This window comes from Filicampus tigris, chromosome 17 (assembly GCF_054856515.1).
Source record: "Filicampus tigris isolate MCC_2025a chromosome 17, RoL_Ftig_1.0, whole genome shotgun sequence".
In the NCBI taxonomy this organism is placed as follows: Eukaryota; Metazoa; Chordata; class Actinopteri; order Syngnathiformes; family Syngnathidae; genus Filicampus; species Filicampus tigris.
In genome coordinates this window covers 16,709,746-16,725,901 of record NC_141233.1, presented here as the reverse complement: position 1 = coordinate 16,725,901, position 16,156 = coordinate 16,709,746, and the positions used below count along the sequence as shown (strand labels likewise).

Here is a 16,156-nt window from a genome sequence, read left to right as displayed (position 1 = left end):
GAATTTTGTTTTACAACAGTTTGATGACTTTACCTTGCATACTTGTGTTGAATTTGGGTCATATGTTAAAACATTTGTATAATTATACAGCACCTTAAATTACTGAGTTTATCATTTTCATGCCGGTTAACCAAAATGTTAAATGTTTTAAAATTTTCAATCAGGAATTTATTATTGACTATGCAACCAACGGATGCTGGGAGACGGTGTTACCTTTGAAGCCGTCCGTCCGCCTTCAGGATTGCAAAGGTTCCGCTTCGTTAAACAGTAGCCTTCCACCTTACCCACTCAAACATGTCTTAATAGTATCGACACACAACTTTGACTCTTTTAACTTAAAGAAACATGTCGAGGATTGCTTTGACAAGTTTTAAACTGCCTTGGGTTTTATTGTTCATTTGGGCGTTGAGCTCCTGGCCGGTGACTTCTCACGGTAAGTGACGGCTAGCTTAGCTGTCGTCGTGCTAGCAAAACATGACGCTTCGGATACCAATTTAACGCTTGTGATTCTCTATAAATAAGTATTTCTCCACAAGTTCTTAATGTAATCAGTTAGTTTTCACGACGCGAGTTGTAATGTGTCTTTACGTGTAACAATTTATACCGTCTTCTTTACAAATGTACATACACAACAATGCATTGTTGTGTCCGTATATTTGTAAAAAGGATGGCATTCATTTAAAAGAGCACGTTTTTAGATGAATAGATCTGACAGAGTTACAATTAGGTTGGAAAACCATTCATTCATTTCAATTTCAATGTGAATTTATTTTAACAACTCCATTATTTGTACTTGCAGCCAATACTTTAGAACTGCAGTTGCAAATGCAATTGAAGACAACGTACGAACTAGTTTAGTAGTTGAGACAGAAAAAAGCTTGAATTGGTAAATATGTAGTGAACCACAAATAGGCGAAGGGTTACTGGACAAGCAATCAAAAAGTACATTTTCCGTAACACAGTGTTCGAGTAGCAGGGGGCAGCGACAGAGCCTTGCCGTGAGTCATGAAAATCTGTGAATAATTGATGTCGACCCAAAAAGACATTGTGGCGAATTAACATGACCCTTTGAACTTTATTTTTTTTTTTTTTGTTTCCCAGAGCATGATGAGTTAATGCTGTCCGAAGAAGAAGTGACAGAGACGTCACACTCCGAGGGCGTCCCCGAATTTGCGGAGGGCGAGGATCGGAGGTTCCCCACGCGTCATTTCAAAACGGCCGAGATGGCCGACGCCGTGATGGGCAGCGAGGCTGCCATCGACCCATCCGACATGGAGTCCCTCTTCCCCAAGAACGTCAAAGATTTCCAGTCGGGCTTCTCGCCACCTTGTGACGACGGCGCAGAGTGTCCCGCCGCGGGCTCCGAGGACGAGGACGCCGAGACGTCCCAGCAGGTAAGACGACGGCACGTCCTTACTCGTACGTGTGGACGTGTTGTGATGATTGCGGTGGCTTAGGTGACGTTGGAAATGGTCCACGCTCCCGCCGCCGAGGAGAAGAACGCCGAGGCCGCCAAGACCTTCAAGGTCAACTGCGACCAGAGGAACGTCAGCGGCGTGGACACCTTGGCCGTTAATGTCCTCAACGCTTCGCAGGTGACGCGCCTTAACTGCACACTGGGAACCCTTTTCACTGAGGGAGATACAGTAGTTATAAAAAGTGCACACACTCTCTAATGCCAGGGTTCGGTGATTTTATTTTATTTTATTTTTTTTAAAAAGGGAGACCCAGATGAACCATTTCAAAACCTTTTCCACCTTAGTTGTTACCTTTAACCTGTACAATTCAATTGAACAAAAGGGAATCTTTGTGAGATGGGAAGTAGAAATGAACCCCAGAGATAATGTGGTTGCACAAGTGAGCACACCCCCCAAAATTGGGATGTAGCTGAAATAACCAGTCAGTCACATTCAAAGTCATGTATAGGTGTCAAAATTAACAGACTAAATTAACTAACCGTGACAACTAATCGACAATCAAATGAATCAACTTTTTTTTTTTTTTTTAATCGTTTAGAACCCTTTTCATCCACCCCACAGTGTCCAAATCATCTCTCTTTCAGCCTGTCAACCGTAAATACATCTGCTTTTACTTGGGAAAACAACGAGCAACATTTTAATCAGCTGTGATTTGAACAGTGGTGTGTAGATGTTGAAAGATTGACAGATGAGTAGGTCGATATTAAGAAAAGCTACCAACTCTCATGACCTCGTAGACGTTAAAAAAAAAATAATGAACCGCTGAACCAAACTAACCAAAACAGCAGCTCCAATACTTTTCCACGAAAAGTCCCCCTTGAATTCCAGTTTGACTTGACATGACTTGATTAATATTGTTTGATATGAACCCCAAAACTGCGTACAAGCTGTTATTGTCCAAAAGATTGACGTCGGTGTTGCCTTCAGGACCTGATGGAGTTCCTGAACGTCAACGGCAGCGAGTGCTCCGTGGTGCTCTTCTTCACGGCTTGGTGCCAGTTCTCGGCCGGCCTGGCGCCGCACTTCAATGCCCTGCCTCGGGTCTTTCCCGCCGTGCGCTTCCTGGCCCTGGACGCCTCGCAGCACAGCAGGTAATTGCCGCGCTCGCGGGAACGCAAGGGCGCACGGTTGGCTCAGTGTCGGTGCAGTTCCGCTCGCATTCTCCAGATGGCGGCAGTGCACGTCACAAAATGGCTGAGTTACTGAGAGAGCGAGTGCGTGAAAGCGTGACTGCCACCTAGTGGAGGTGTCCATGTATTCCTTTGAATGGCTTGGGCGAAGGCATCCGTTTCCCGCAAGTTGCCAGGTGAACAAGCCAACGACGTGGTCCAAAGTCTGTGGGTGTGTTTTCCAGCCTGTCGACGCGTTTCGGGACGGTGGCGGTGCCCAACATCCTCCTCTTCCAAGGGGCCAAACCCATGGCGCGCTTCAACCAATCCGAGAGAACCCTGGACACGCTGGCCTCCTTCATCACCAACCAGACGGGTGAATAAATAGCAAACCGAACCACAAGCCAAGCCGTGCCCCCCCCCCCTCCCCCCCAAAGAATAACGCCGTCGACGCGCACTTGTGTCCAAGGGTTGGAGGCGGGGCCCGAGAGGAACGTGACGGCCGCCGACCGCCTGGGCCCGCTGGCCGGCGTGCCCGTCGCCGGCGTCGACTGGCTGCTGGTCTTCTCGGTGCTCTTCATCGCCAGCTTCACCGCCTACGGGATCCTGCGCACCGACAGCATCCGCTGGCTCATCCCGGGACACGAGCACGAACATCAGGACTGACGCAAACGCTGGACTGAAAGGACGGTGGAAAACATTTCTATTAAAGGCGCTGCGCTGAGGCCGCTTAACAAGTGTCTGAGACTTCGTGTGACTGGGGGGGGGGGCGTCAAAAAAAAAAAAAATTTTAAAAGGATTCAAGCAACAGGTGACCCGTACACACGTGCCAATTTTGCACAACTGACGAGGAAAAAAATGCACTGCGTTTGTGGGGTACTCCAGAGCAGTTGTCCGCAGCCCATTTGGCATCGGGGCACACAGATAGATCGACAGGAGGAGAAATGTACGTCCTGTCGCCCAAGAATGGTTGCCGGTCCACGAAAGATGCGTACGACTATAAAATGGTCCCCGTTGGCCAAAATCTTGGGGACTACTGCTCCACATGACCCACAAGGCGCCCCACAAACGACAATGGTGCTTGCAGTACCAAGACTGACCTGTGAGAAGCAGCGCGGTGCCACTTGGCATCCCCAACCACTTTGCAGCGGGCTGCACAGTTGAAATAAAAAAAGAACAAATAACCTACAGTACTTCTGGTTTATTATTATTTACTATATATATATGTTATGATAATTATATATTATTCCAAAGAACACTGGATGTAGCCAAAACAAAAAAAAATATTGTCACCTGCATGTCCATACTGTTCAGTTATGGATGTCTTCTGAGCCAAATCAATCAACTTTTATTTGTTTAGCCCAAATCACAACAACAGTTATCTCAATTGAGGAGAAAACAAAACACGTTCTAAGGTGCAGTAGCCCTACGCTGGATTTCGACCTACTTGAGCATTAGCGCTTTTTGGGAGAAATTGGTCATTTTAATCAGGCAGTGACGTGAACAGCTCCAGTGCAGAGTGAGGACAGAAGTAGAGTGTGTGACGTTGTTGCGAGGGGGGCAGAAGGACTTCACGAGTGGTAGTGGAGGACAACAACAACCCACGGAACGCCACAGCATGTCCTGGTTAATATTTAGCCCGGCAGCCAGCAGCCTTTGGCCCCGCGGTGTGCCGAGGCTCAGCGGCCTCAGTCTGGCTCATATCTGCAGGAACTACTCGACTAAAATGGTGAGTACATAACATGGTCACGTCGCGTGTTTGTTTTGAATTATGAAGAAGTCTGTAGCCGCGTGGCCGTGCTGTGACGTATTACTTCCGCCTGTCCCCGTAGGTCAAAAGCGGGGAAATAACGAAAACGTTTGCGGTCGTAAAGTACCGCGATTAAACACAATTTGAGACTATTCACAGGTATTGTTTAGATCGGCTAAAGGTCAGGTATCTGACATATTTCAACTTTTTTGTTTTCTGTCACAACTTTGCGAAGCCGAATGGGAAACCGAGCCATAAAATATAAGAAAGCAGAGTGAATTAAGTTGAGAGTATTATTACTAATAATAATACTGTAAGGATAATGTATGTCTTCCAATACTGCAGTTAATGGTCATTAGTTCGTTGGTCTCAGTCTGCTAGCCGCGTTGGTTTTCATGATTGATCGCGTCGCACTGCCATCTAGTGGCTCCAGCGGTCATCGCACACACAAAGCATCTTTCTTCTACAGGTTTCTTTGTGAAATATGCTATTGGTAGTTGTAATATGTTACCTGTACTTATGTAAGCAAACAAACAAATGTGTTAAAATGCTTTTTTTTTTTTTTGGTGCAGTCGTCTGACTCCCATTGGCTTTCTCCGGCTGACCGGGACCAGCACGTGATGGAGTTGAGGGCCACCGGTTGGATGGAGGTGGAGGACCGCGACGCCATTTACAAAGAGCTTCACTTTAAAACCTTCAACCAGGTGAGTTCGCAAAATGAAAATATAAAATTACAGTTCATAGTTTTAGCACCTTAACATATGTGTCTGCCATATTCGAATGCATGCATAGTTAGCTATTAAAATTTTATGTGCTATTCTATTGGGGGGCAATTTGGGACACTCTTTTAACACACTCCATGTAATTGATTACCAACAAATTTGAAAGGGTCATGTTTTGAGAAAAGGTACATTTGAAAAAATTAATTTGAAAAAAAGCAAATCAGATTTCACAATCATCCCCCGACTTAAACCCTATTGCAAACCCGTGGAGCATTCTTAGAGGAGCCATCAGAAGTTATTTTATAGAAACTGTTTGGATTAAAAAATACATATATTATAAACTTTATTGCCTATTTAGTAAAATGCGCAAAAACAGCATTCGGGCGACTATCCAAATATCCAAAAAGATTGTTGTGTGTCATTCTTGTTAAAGGAATGGAACTATTTGAACCATTTCACATATACTGTATAATATGTGGCCTTATCACTGCTGTAAAAACAGTTATTATATTCCGTAAAAGTAGCAATACAAACAATAAAATGTAATAGGTGACATTTTAAGCCGCACTCAATACAAACTAGCGCTATTGTTAAAAAAACCAAAGAAAAACACCCAAGTTGTGTAAAATTTGGTGGGAGCGCTCAAGGCCACTTAGCGGACTTCCCCTAATCCCACCGCTTGTTTTAGCCCCTGGGAAGCGTGCAGTTTTTGCCCTTTTTACACTTCCCCGCTTTTGAAGTGGGGGGCCGGCCTCCCTCTGCGGACCGCCTCCTCCTCTCCCCTTACCGCCGCGTGTCACCCCGCGTTAGGCTGACACGAGCCAGGTGGCCCTTCCTTTCGCAAACAAATCAAATTGGTTAAAAAGTTTCATCTGGCCAGCGTTTGGAAAAAAAAAAAAAAAAAAAACGTCCTCGCAGGCCTGATGTTGCCCCAGTCTGGACAAATGTTGGCAAAACTCATCGTGAAACTCATTTTTCATCAGCCATGCGGAGGCCTCATTTTGCCCACAAAACAAAGAAGTTCTTAGGAAAATGACAATTCCAATTAGGCTGCGACGCACAGAAGCACAACATGGCAAGTTGAGCTTCAGCTACTAAATCCCACGGGCAGAATTATTGGCTTGGAAAACAGGAGTTTAGAACATTCAGACACAGTTTCCCCCATCCCATTAAAAATAGAGAACCACAGAAGGCTGATATTAATGAATGGTAAAAAAAATAAATGTGATGACAGTATTAGATCTGTAAGGAAAAACACCTGTTGTTTTTTTTTTGTACTGTATGTGAAAAATTAAAATAATAAAAAAAAAGTCCCCATCAAAATATCCCTCCAGCATTTGCATGAATTTTGTCTTTAAAAGTGTGCTATTTTCAAAATATCAATTACACCCAAATTCTTATACACCGCACCCTTCCAAATAGTTGTCAGGTGTTTGTATTTTCTTTCTTTTTTTTTTTTTGTGTCATCATTACATTGCATTGTGGGGGTATAAATGACTGCCACCAAGTATGTAATTAAATGCAAAAAAAGAAAATACAATATTTCCGTGTGTAAAAGCAAACAATAAAAATATTTTTCTTTTAAAAAAGTGACTACACCGTAGCCAGATTATATTCTGGATCACCTCAGAAATGTTTTGTTTCTTAAACGCTTCCAAATATTTCCTCGTTCCACTTCCCCTGGTGGCCTTTAGGGGGCGATAGAGCTGCACCGCCCACATAGAAGTGAAGCGTTTCCAGCTGGGCTTTCTTGCTTGCTTGCTTGCTTGTCCCCACGTTGATTTCCCTTTGATTTGAGCGAGTGGAAAGTGTCGGGCGCCCGCTGCGCCAGTAGCCCACTTTTCCTCATCAGACTCGCAAGGAGCTAATGCTTTCCGAGAGGCGGCGTCCGCGCCGAGTGGAAACATGGGAGCGGCATGGCGTCTTTTTGAATAGCGGCAGGTTACTTTTTAAAAGTGTGTTTATGCGCTCACGTTGTTTACGGATGCGACCATCTGCTTCGCATTTAGCCGCGACCGTTTTGTTTGGAACGGACGCTGCACGCAAACTCGTCGGGATTACTCTGCTATATGTATGGAAGAATGTGCTTTCATTTTATTTTATTTTTTTTAATGACATGCTAGCCAGAAATGCTGGCGCGGTTTGATGTTCCTCAACAAAGCCGTCCCATATTCTCGGAGTCGCTTAAATTCTTCTTTTTTCTGCCCCCCGAAAAGTTTGAAAAATGTATCCCCCAATACCAGTTTGACCAACTGACACGATATTGGGTGGACATGTCTATTAGGAGCGGACGCCCAAGAAAGTCTCAAGGACCCATGGCCAAAATTGAACAGGAGGTCGGTCGGCCATGTTGGTGTAAAAAAAAAAAAAAAAAGAGAAGAAACAGACATGCAATTCCGTCCAAACTTGTCCTGACGAACACCACCGCCACCTGTCCGTCATCCTGCGTGAACCGGGAAGTCGCCTGCGCGCTAACAAGCAGATGGAGAAGCCAGACTTTGGTTAACGGTCGGGCCTTGGCTGAGGTCACGCCGGCTGCGCCAGCTGGAAGCTTCTGGGAGGGCAAACGAGACGCAGGAGGCGCGGCCCCCGTCATCGGCCTCATTGGCCGCCGCTGTTCAAGTCGTTCCAAGCGGGGGGGGGGGGCGTGGCCACGCGCTAACCGTCGGTTGCGTGATTGGCGTCCCGACAAGAATGTCGGTGTGTGCGTATTTGTACGCACGGCCCGGCGAGAGGCGAGGCGCAATCTGCATGCACTTAGTCCTGGCAAGGCGGAGCGGGCGCTCGTCTTAAGCCCCCTTTTGGACGGCGCGGCGGCGGAAAGCCGATCTGTAAATAACAGACATGTGTTCCTTCCAGGCGGCGGCCGCGGTCGGAGCGTCTCATCCCGTGTTGTGTGACAATCACGCCGTAATAGCTGCAAAATGGCCGATGGGGAAGGGAGGGGGTTGACGGGGCGACTGGTGTGGTTCTGATTATTGGAGGTGGGGGCCTGCGGAGCGTCACGTCAAATTAGCCGACTTTGACAGCTCCGCCGCCAGGGAGGGGCTGGCGACCGGTGTTTTGTGCACCTTTCTTCAGCTTTCTGATTGGCTGAAGTGACGTCATTAGGGCAAGTTCCCACTGGGCGATGGCGGGAATGGTCGCCTCTCTACGTGTGCCACAAGGACAATGGAAAAAAAAAAAAAAAACTTTGCCAAGCAGTGACTTCATTTGAGGAGCAATTTTTTTTTGCAGGTTAATCCCGGGGATGCAATGTTTTTATTATACAATATTACAAACAATAGGTTTTGTTTTATTTAATGGAATCAACAGTTTTTACTTCTTAAATTCAAATTGTGCATAGGAGCAAACTCTATGTTCTTTTCTAGAAGCAAAGCTAAATTGATTTTAAAAAACAAAAACAGCAGCTAAGCTCTGCTGTAATATCATTTTAAGAATGTTTATGGTGCAAAAGTCAAAATAAAAACTCAGGACTCTATTGTGAAAACAAACGCACAACATTACTGCTATTACAAACCATGAAAACTGTATTAATATACTTATAACCACCCCTCCTGGCTGAGCTTCACAAAACAGGTCAGCCGCTTGCATAGAACATATGCCTGAAAAAAAAAAGAAGTTCGGGTTGACTTCTCTTTAAACGCGCTAGCCATGTCAATCTTAGGTTAGCTTAGCTATTAGCATGGCTTCTCCGTCTTCCCTCATCATCCCATCATGAAAACGATACGTGTCACAACAAGTGTATTTTGTTATTCGCCGCCATGGAGGCAATGATTATTGACTCGCGCTATTGCTGTGAAGACAAAGCATTGACTGGCTGAGTCCTTGACCCCTGTTGACATGGTCCCGTGTCCAAGTGGGGGGCCGTTATCAGGCTGACCCCCTCCGCCACCACCCCACCCAACCGTCACTTGGGCCGCCATTGTGTCCTGCCACTCGCGTTACTGCCCCCGAGGGAGGAGGCCGACGTCTGGCGGCCTCTCTGGACATTCAAGTCCCAATCATTTGTACTTTGGGATTAGCGGACCCCCACCCACCTTAGACAACCCCACCTTCATTTTTGTCACCCAGATCTTCTACTTCTTCTCAGGGTTCATGTTGCGTCCCACTTCTTTTGTTTCCCATTCTACTTTTCTCTCAACCCGAGCTGGATGCTCACCTACCACAATGTTAGCTACACCTGTAAAAGCTCATGACCTCATCCAAAAATGTTACAACAGTGTTTCCAATCGGTCACATTTAGCTAAAATGAGCTAACGCTGTTTAAAATGTTAGTGGGAAATGGTAATTACGTTAGCGGATTTGCTAAAGCTAAGAGTCATACCGTGGAATTGTTTGTTTTGTGTTGACAAGTCAGCTGGCTTTAAAGTGAATGACTTCTGTCCAAAGTGCATTATAATTGCAGCAATTTTCATGAAAAAAAAAAACATATATCAAGATCAAAATATTCTAACGCTGTTTGTAATGTAAGTACAAAGTGCGTATACTGTTAGCAGTTTCACTCAGGCTAACATTGAACCATACCATGGATAAATTGTTTTTGTGATGACGAGCGAGCTATCTGCTCGTTATGAAGCTAACGACTTCTTTATGACTTTGACTTGTGATGGGGGTTGTAATGTATCATTGCTACTAATGTACGTATTATAATATGACGATACAGATTTCACAATTCATTTGGGAACAAAATTTTAGTACAATAATGGTCTAAGTTTAAAAGTATAGCCGTGTAGCTAGGATGAAGATTAGCTAATGCTGTTCATTATGTATAACTTGTGTACTATAATATATGATTAGTTTAATTTTAAAATGTTTAGTGCAATAGTGATCTAAGTCCCAAGACATGCCTGTGATGCTAGGATATCGGTTAGCTCATGCTAACTACATGAGCAATTCCGCTAAGGAGAAGCAAACAAGCCATCGGCCGTTGTGTTTTTTTTTCGCCTTTTAACAGGAAAGGAAGCACTCAATCCGATGGGCTCGTTGGTCCCAGTTAAGCGGGACAACAGCTGACAACGCGCCGACACAAAGCAGAGCCCCTCGGACGCCAAATTGGTGGCAGCCGGGTCAAGTTGCAGGAATATGCCAATTACTTCAATTGATCGGCGGGGCTTGATAACCAATTGGACGCTCGGGTCGCCTTCGGACTCGGGCGGGGACTTTTGAGCGAAGCCGGAAAGCAAAGAAGCCGCCTAACGCAATTTCCTGTGCGAGTAAAGCCGTTTGGTCATGTCAGGTGGCGCGGGGCGGCCGTGTAAACAATGGCCTTTCAGTTGATCTAATTAGGCAGGGAGGAAGTGTTTAGGGGCTTAATTGAGATTGCAGTGGGAAATTGCTCCGAAATGGGCCCGGCCGGCGCTTTCCTCGCGGTGGGCAATGACGAGGGATTTCGCTGGGGACTTTGTAGATAATTACAAGGAGCGTAATGGCCGCATGCGTCCTGATTGGAGAGCGCCACATGCCAAACGCCAAATAGGAAGCGTGTGTGCATGCGTCGGATGCGCCCGTGTTGGTCTCCCCAAAGAGATTGTTCACAGGAAGTAAGCGGCATGTTTCCAGGAAGCGCTGCCCCAACTTCAAAAGTATATCTCTTTTTTTTTAATCTACAATTTACCTTTATAAATGTGTCAGCCTGTGAAAAGTTGCATTTCCGTTAGCTTTCTTTGGCTTTAGGCAGTTTTAGCCCCGAAAATCTATTTGATTTGAAATATTGACATACATTTTAAGTATTGACATATTTTTCAAGTTTGCAGTCAGACGCTTGTACATGCCAACTTGTGAGAGGTTATATGGAAATGCTGGTTTCATGTTTTTTACTCTTTTTTTTTTTTTACTCTCTCGTTTTTTCTGTTAACTTTGTTCATGTAATCGCTTATTTCATTGTAAATATCTTAAATTTTTAAAAATTTTACATTTCATGGTTTGCAAAGTTCCAAGTTAAATTGAAATTTTAAAATGTATGTTTTGGATGAGCAGACTTTTTTTTTTTAAAGGGCATCTTTCCAGTGTTATTATAATTACACAAGAAAAAAAAACTTCCAACACGATGAGTACAGTACAATGACAATAATTGCTGCACCTTAAAGAATGGATAAAGCAAATATTTAAAAGACAATCTAAGTTCACAAACCTGTTTGTAAAAATTGCAAATAATCATTTCTTGTCTGAATTCATGTTTGAATTTGCAGCAGCCGATCCCCAAAATGTTTCGATTGTTGAACATTTGACGGCTCTCGTTTTGTGATGTGATTCAGGCGTTCGGCTTCATGTCGCGTGTGGCGCTGCAGGCCGAGAAGATGAACCATCACCCCGAGTGGTTCAACACTTACAACAAGGTGACCGCCAACAACCGCACACACGCATGCACGCACGCACTTGTCGTTATGGTGATATGAAGGAGCCACACACAGTTGTCACACTCCAAAAATATAAAACACTGAGATTAAAATTAAATTTTGTTGATTTTCCAACAGATTTTTTTTTTTTTTTTTAATAAACAAACCAAAAATAATTCCAAGGAACTGTCTGACGTTGAAGGTTATTTTATTCTCAATTTTTTTTTGTCATTTTAATTGAATTACCAGAATTTCTTTTTTAGGTCATTACAAACCTTCCAAGCCATTTATTGATGAAGCAAATGAACAACAATGGAACGATGTGACATTTTCTGCATTTATTCTAGAATTTGTTTTTATTGAGTGGCATTTATTTTATTTAAAAATGCATAGTTCATTCTTAGCCAACCAGAAACGGGAACAAAAGTCATATCTAGAAAAGGCACGTTAACAAGAATAGTAAATCCTGAAAACACATGAAAAGATGTAAGGAAGCTTTTGATAGAAAATTTAACATACATTTTTCAAATGATAAATAAAATGCCCATTGAATTTAAATGCTGTTGCTGTGCAATGAAATGTGTATGTGTGCGTGTGTGTGTCTCAGGTGCACATCACGTTGAGCACGCACGACTGCGGCGGGCTGTCCAAGCGAGACATCAAGATGGCCAAGTTTATTGACAAGGTCACTCTTTCCATGTAATTTAAAAAAATATATATATCACATGATTATTGTTACAGCATCGTTATTTATTTGTGTGTGCGTTGACATGCTAGTTGGCAGTCGTTTCCCCCCAAAGACGTGTTAGCAGCGTTAGCATTCCTTTGTGCTGGTTGCTAGTCATTAGCGGCTGTTTTTGTACTTTGGCACTTTGTGTGAATGTGATTTTTTTAAATAATTTTTTGGGGCAAAGATTCTTGTGGCTTTTTCAGCATGACGTCACACTGAAGCGTTGTCATGTCTGATGACTGCAGAGCCATATCCATTTTTTGTATTCTTATATTAATAGCCAATGAGAATTGGCATTATTTGACCAGATAATAAAAGTGAAAGGTTGATTGCGTCTACTATTTTTCCCGATTCAAGCGACCATGTGGACGACCGCATAGCTTTATCCTCGGCCTGCATTTCTCGGGGTTCGTTTGCGGGTTTAGTGGGGGGGGGGGTGATTAGATTTACGCTTGATTGTCTCTCGGCCCTGATTGAGTCAAGAAGATCAGCCAATAAAAATAGAGGAGGAGGAAGAAGAAGATGAAGCCACGTCAACAATACTGGGCTCCTCCAGAAAACGCAACTCAACTTTATTTCGAGAGCACTTGCTGCATGTGTAGCCCACTAGCCCCAAGCACTAAATTTAAAAACGACCATAGCTGCATAAAAAGTGCTAAAAGTCATCCGTCTAAAAACAAAGGTGGGGCTCAGTGTGCTGTTGGCTTCTTTGATTTATTGATCCATTGGTATTTTATTGTCATGTCATGTCTTCTTTGACCGAATGTATTTTTAGTCTTCTTTGCTCGGCGGGGCGTTGGGTTGTTGAGCCAATGCCTTTGGAGTCCATTTTTATTCTTGGACCAATTAATTTGAATGTAATTGTATGTTGTGTCATTTGTATATTAACATGGCCTTTATTGAAGTGTGTTTTTGTTTATTTCTGCACTCAGTGGGGCGCCAGGGTCTCTGTGGCCGACCAGCGTTGACTAATTGCGGATACGCTGCGTGCGCGTCGACCGCTTTCCTCAGCCACACACATGCAGACAGTTGCGCAGGGTTCCTGCAGCCCGACTAGTCAGCTGGTCTTAATCCCAAAATGGGTTTGCTGCCGTGGGCCGGCCGCGTGTGCGTTACATTTCCGCAACAGCATACTGGATGATTGGACTTAAGATGGACTTTTCTTGCCGGGGTGGGCGGCAGCTGGCAACTTTTGGGTCCGATTCCACTTGAAAATTGATATTTCATGATAAATCTTCAGTCCCATAAAGCAGCTTTTTGCAACATCGATTTTGATGTCTGAGAAGAAAGTCAAATCTGGGAAAGGCACACACTTTTTCAAAAATTTTATTTTATCGAATTTTTACGTTTGTGTATCTATGTATGCAATAGTTTCTTAATATATTTGATTTGATCTTGATTTGATTTTATCATAATTCATTTAATCATTTCAAAAATTTGCATTTTATCCAATTGAATGAGATTTTTTTTTTACATTTAAAGAAACGTAATGAAAATGAATTCATTTTATATGTATATGTGTGTGTGTGTGTGTGTGTGTGTGTGTGTACACACACGTTTGCGTGTATAAACATATGCGTATAAACATGTATATATCAATGTGTGTGTACATGCACACATGTATGTGTATATATCACAATACTTTTTGTGCCGATACCAAGTATCGATACTTTCTATACAAGCTGTGCACGATTTGGCCACGTGGGGGCAGTGTGGGTCCCCGTACAGATGTATATGTAGTTACACTGAGGAGTAGAAGATACAGTACATGTTGTTACTTTGAGGAGTAGAAAAAAAAGTCTTCGTAGTTACAACTTGTTTTTTGGCAGCGTAGGAAGAGCATATGGCTGTGAGTATTGTTTGGATGATTCTGTGTGTGCCTTCCGGCAACGTTTGTCGATAAGTGCCCATTTGACGGATTCAAGTGATGCGTTTAGCATGCTAATTTTCGTTAGCAAGTTAATGGCGTTTTCATTGTGCATTAGCCATGAGATAACTAGGTTGGGTAAATAAACCAAAGTACTGTGATTTATGTTTGAATGTGCACTATGTGTAATTCTCTTTGTTTTGGGTTTAGTTTTACAGTTAACTTCAAATGGAGTGAAATAAACGGCTTGAAACCAGCGACATTGGACTCTTTTTGAGGGACTGTTCGCTATCTGCCAAACTGTACTCAGTCTGCTCAGGGAGGGCAGAATACGGATGTTTTGCACGTTCCATCACGTACTTTTGGAACATTTAAAAACTATTTGTTAATGCAATGCATTAGTGGTACTTCAACTCCTTACAATAGAGAAAGTGGATATATGTGTAAATTGAGTTACGACCAAATTGAGGCCCAGCTTACACTCATAAATCAAGGTACCACTTCACATTTGAAAATACAGAAGACAAAAAATATTTTGTCGCCTTGCCAAGAGCGACATTGCGCTGCGGGGACTCCCCACGGAGCTTTTCAGCAATGAGGTCATGTGACACCACGCAAGGGCCCCGCCCCTTTGTCATTGTTTGCTCCAAGAAGCCCTCCGAGGCCTTCCAGCACCTTTTGCCAGTAGAAACAAGCAAAGGTAAGCCAGCTCATTTTCACCCTCACCCATTTCCAAGTTGCCGTAGTGTCACAAAAGTGTCTCTTCAACATTTCTGCTGCCGGCAATGTTGTCAAGCAGGCAAACTTGAGGTCTCGGCTAAACAATTTGGCTGAACATGGTTGAAAAGCACTCCCTGCAATTAACATGATGCTACCACTTTTTTTTTTTTTAACTGACCAGTGCTAACAGGTGGTTAGGCGTTAGCAGTTATCATTTTAAACAGACAGCGACTATTTTTTTTTGTCACCTAGCTCCAGTGGGCTCCATATTTTTCTTAAAAAAACGCATTTCAAGTTGTCAGGTTTACCTGAGAGCATCAGAAGTATCAATATCATCACGTCATCTCCATGCTAGGTTGCTCTGTCAAACATGCTAACGTGTGTTCGAGGCCACTCAACAATGCAAACTGGCGCAAAGTAGTCTTCCAAGAAAATGTCATATTGTGAGGCAAATTCAAGACGGCACTTTACCGTGCGTCGAAGGCAATCTGGAGGCATTGCTTGTTTTTAGATTTAAAAGAAGCAACGGACACAAGGTGACGTGTAGGCCGACTTTAAATCAGCGAACAGCTATAAAGTCATGTTAGAATGCCAGAATAATTACTGTATATACAAAGTATCCTACAGCTGATCTTTTTTTAAAATTAAATTTAAAGGCAAAAATTGAGTAAGACACCTTTTAAATGTGCAGATTTGTCAATGGAGTTCGGTGTGATCAGACGGCGGTCATTTGGTTCTGGTGCCAAGTAGCCTTACACACAATACGGATAAACGTTTGCAAGCACGCTGTTGTGCAGGAAAACTCATTCGGAGTTTAAAACCAAACTTTGACAGTGAGCTTTGAATTGGAAGATTTTCCAACGGGCTTTGGTTGGCAAATATTGAAAGTTGTGCCCCGGGAAGGACACCGCGCGGCGGGCAAGCCTGCTGCTTTTGGGCTGTGCCGACGAGAAACATAATCACCATAATAATCGTCATCAACCCCCTGCATTGGGAGCGTTTGATTAGAGGCTCACTAAATGACACGTTTGGACCCAGCAGAAGCAGCCAGTGCTCTCTCTCTCTCTCGCGCGCGCGCGTGCGTGCGTGCAGCTGCAGTATTCCGACTGTGACATCAGCAGAACAGAACAGTCGGCGAGTTGTTGTAGTCGTTTGACGAAGCACCTTGCTTGCCACGAACAGGTGCACTCTGGGTTGTTTGTCGGTAACGAGCTAATGTTGATTTTGTGTCACTCACAAAATTAGAATAATCGTGGGGGAAATTGTGTGGGGTTTTTTTTTAACCCCGTTGTGTTCTATTATCGCCTCTTGCGCTTCTTCGATTCGTTTGTGCTAAATTGATGAGTTGTATTGTTGTCAGTGACGCTGGCACTGTGTGTGTGTGTGTGTGTGTGTGTGTGTGTGTGTGTGTGTGTGTGTGTGTGTGTGTGTGTGTGTGTGTG

At 43.7% G+C, this 16,156-nt stretch overlaps 2 protein-coding genes across 4 annotated transcripts in view; both read left to right on the top strand.

Annotated features, from left to right (window-relative positions):
* The first annotated feature begins 204 nt into the window (after window positions 1-204).
* txndc15 (thioredoxin domain containing 15) lies at window positions 205-3,771 on the top strand. Its single transcript, XM_086057488.1, has 6 exons — window positions 205-433; window positions 1,102-1,394; window positions 1,458-1,595; window positions 2,406-2,569; window positions 2,833-2,963; window positions 3,057-3,771. Exons 1-6 carry the CDS (start codon window positions 346-348, stop codon window positions 3,251-3,253), a joined length of 1,011 nt encoding a protein of 336 aa, XP_085913614.1. The 5' UTR covers window positions 205-345; the 3' UTR covers window positions 3,254-3,771.
* A 322-nt stretch (window positions 3,772-4,093) lies between these two features.
* LOC147133767 (pterin-4-alpha-carbinolamine dehydratase 2) overlaps window positions 4,094-16,156 on the top strand; it is a 66,102-nt gene continuing 54,039 nt past the window's right edge. For 2 of the 3 annotated variants that reach the window (XR_015090361.1, XR_015090362.1), the window contains exons 1-4: window positions 4,094-4,316; window positions 4,910-5,041; window positions 11,317-11,397; window positions 12,005-12,082. Coding sequence is in view for 1 of the 3 variants with exons in the window: in XM_086057503.1 (XP_085913629.1) it covers window positions 4,206-4,316; window positions 4,910-5,041; window positions 11,317-11,397; window positions 12,005-12,100 (420 nt within the window). In the remaining 2 variants the exon portion in view is untranslated. Of the gene's footprint in view, window positions 4,317-4,909; window positions 5,042-11,316; window positions 11,398-12,004; window positions 12,457-16,156 lie in introns of those variants that run through there. The other variant, XM_086057503.1, reaches the window with a different exon arrangement.

What these genes read in the sequence shown, in the direction of transcription:
- txndc15 (XM_086057488.1), top strand. Translation starts at nt 346, where the DNA reads ATGTCGAGGATTGCTTTGACAAGTTTTAAACTGCCTTGGGTTTTATTG. An exon ending in ACGCCGAGACGTCCCAGCAG is followed by an intron (nt 1,395 to 1,457) that starts GTAAGACGACGG and finishes GCGGTGGCTTAG; the next exon opens with GTGACGTTGGAAATGGTCCA. An exon ending in CTTCATCACCAACCAGACGG is followed by an intron (nt 2,964 to 3,056) that starts GTGAATAAATAG and finishes CTTGTGTCCAAG; the next exon opens with GGTTGGAGGCGGGGCCCGAG.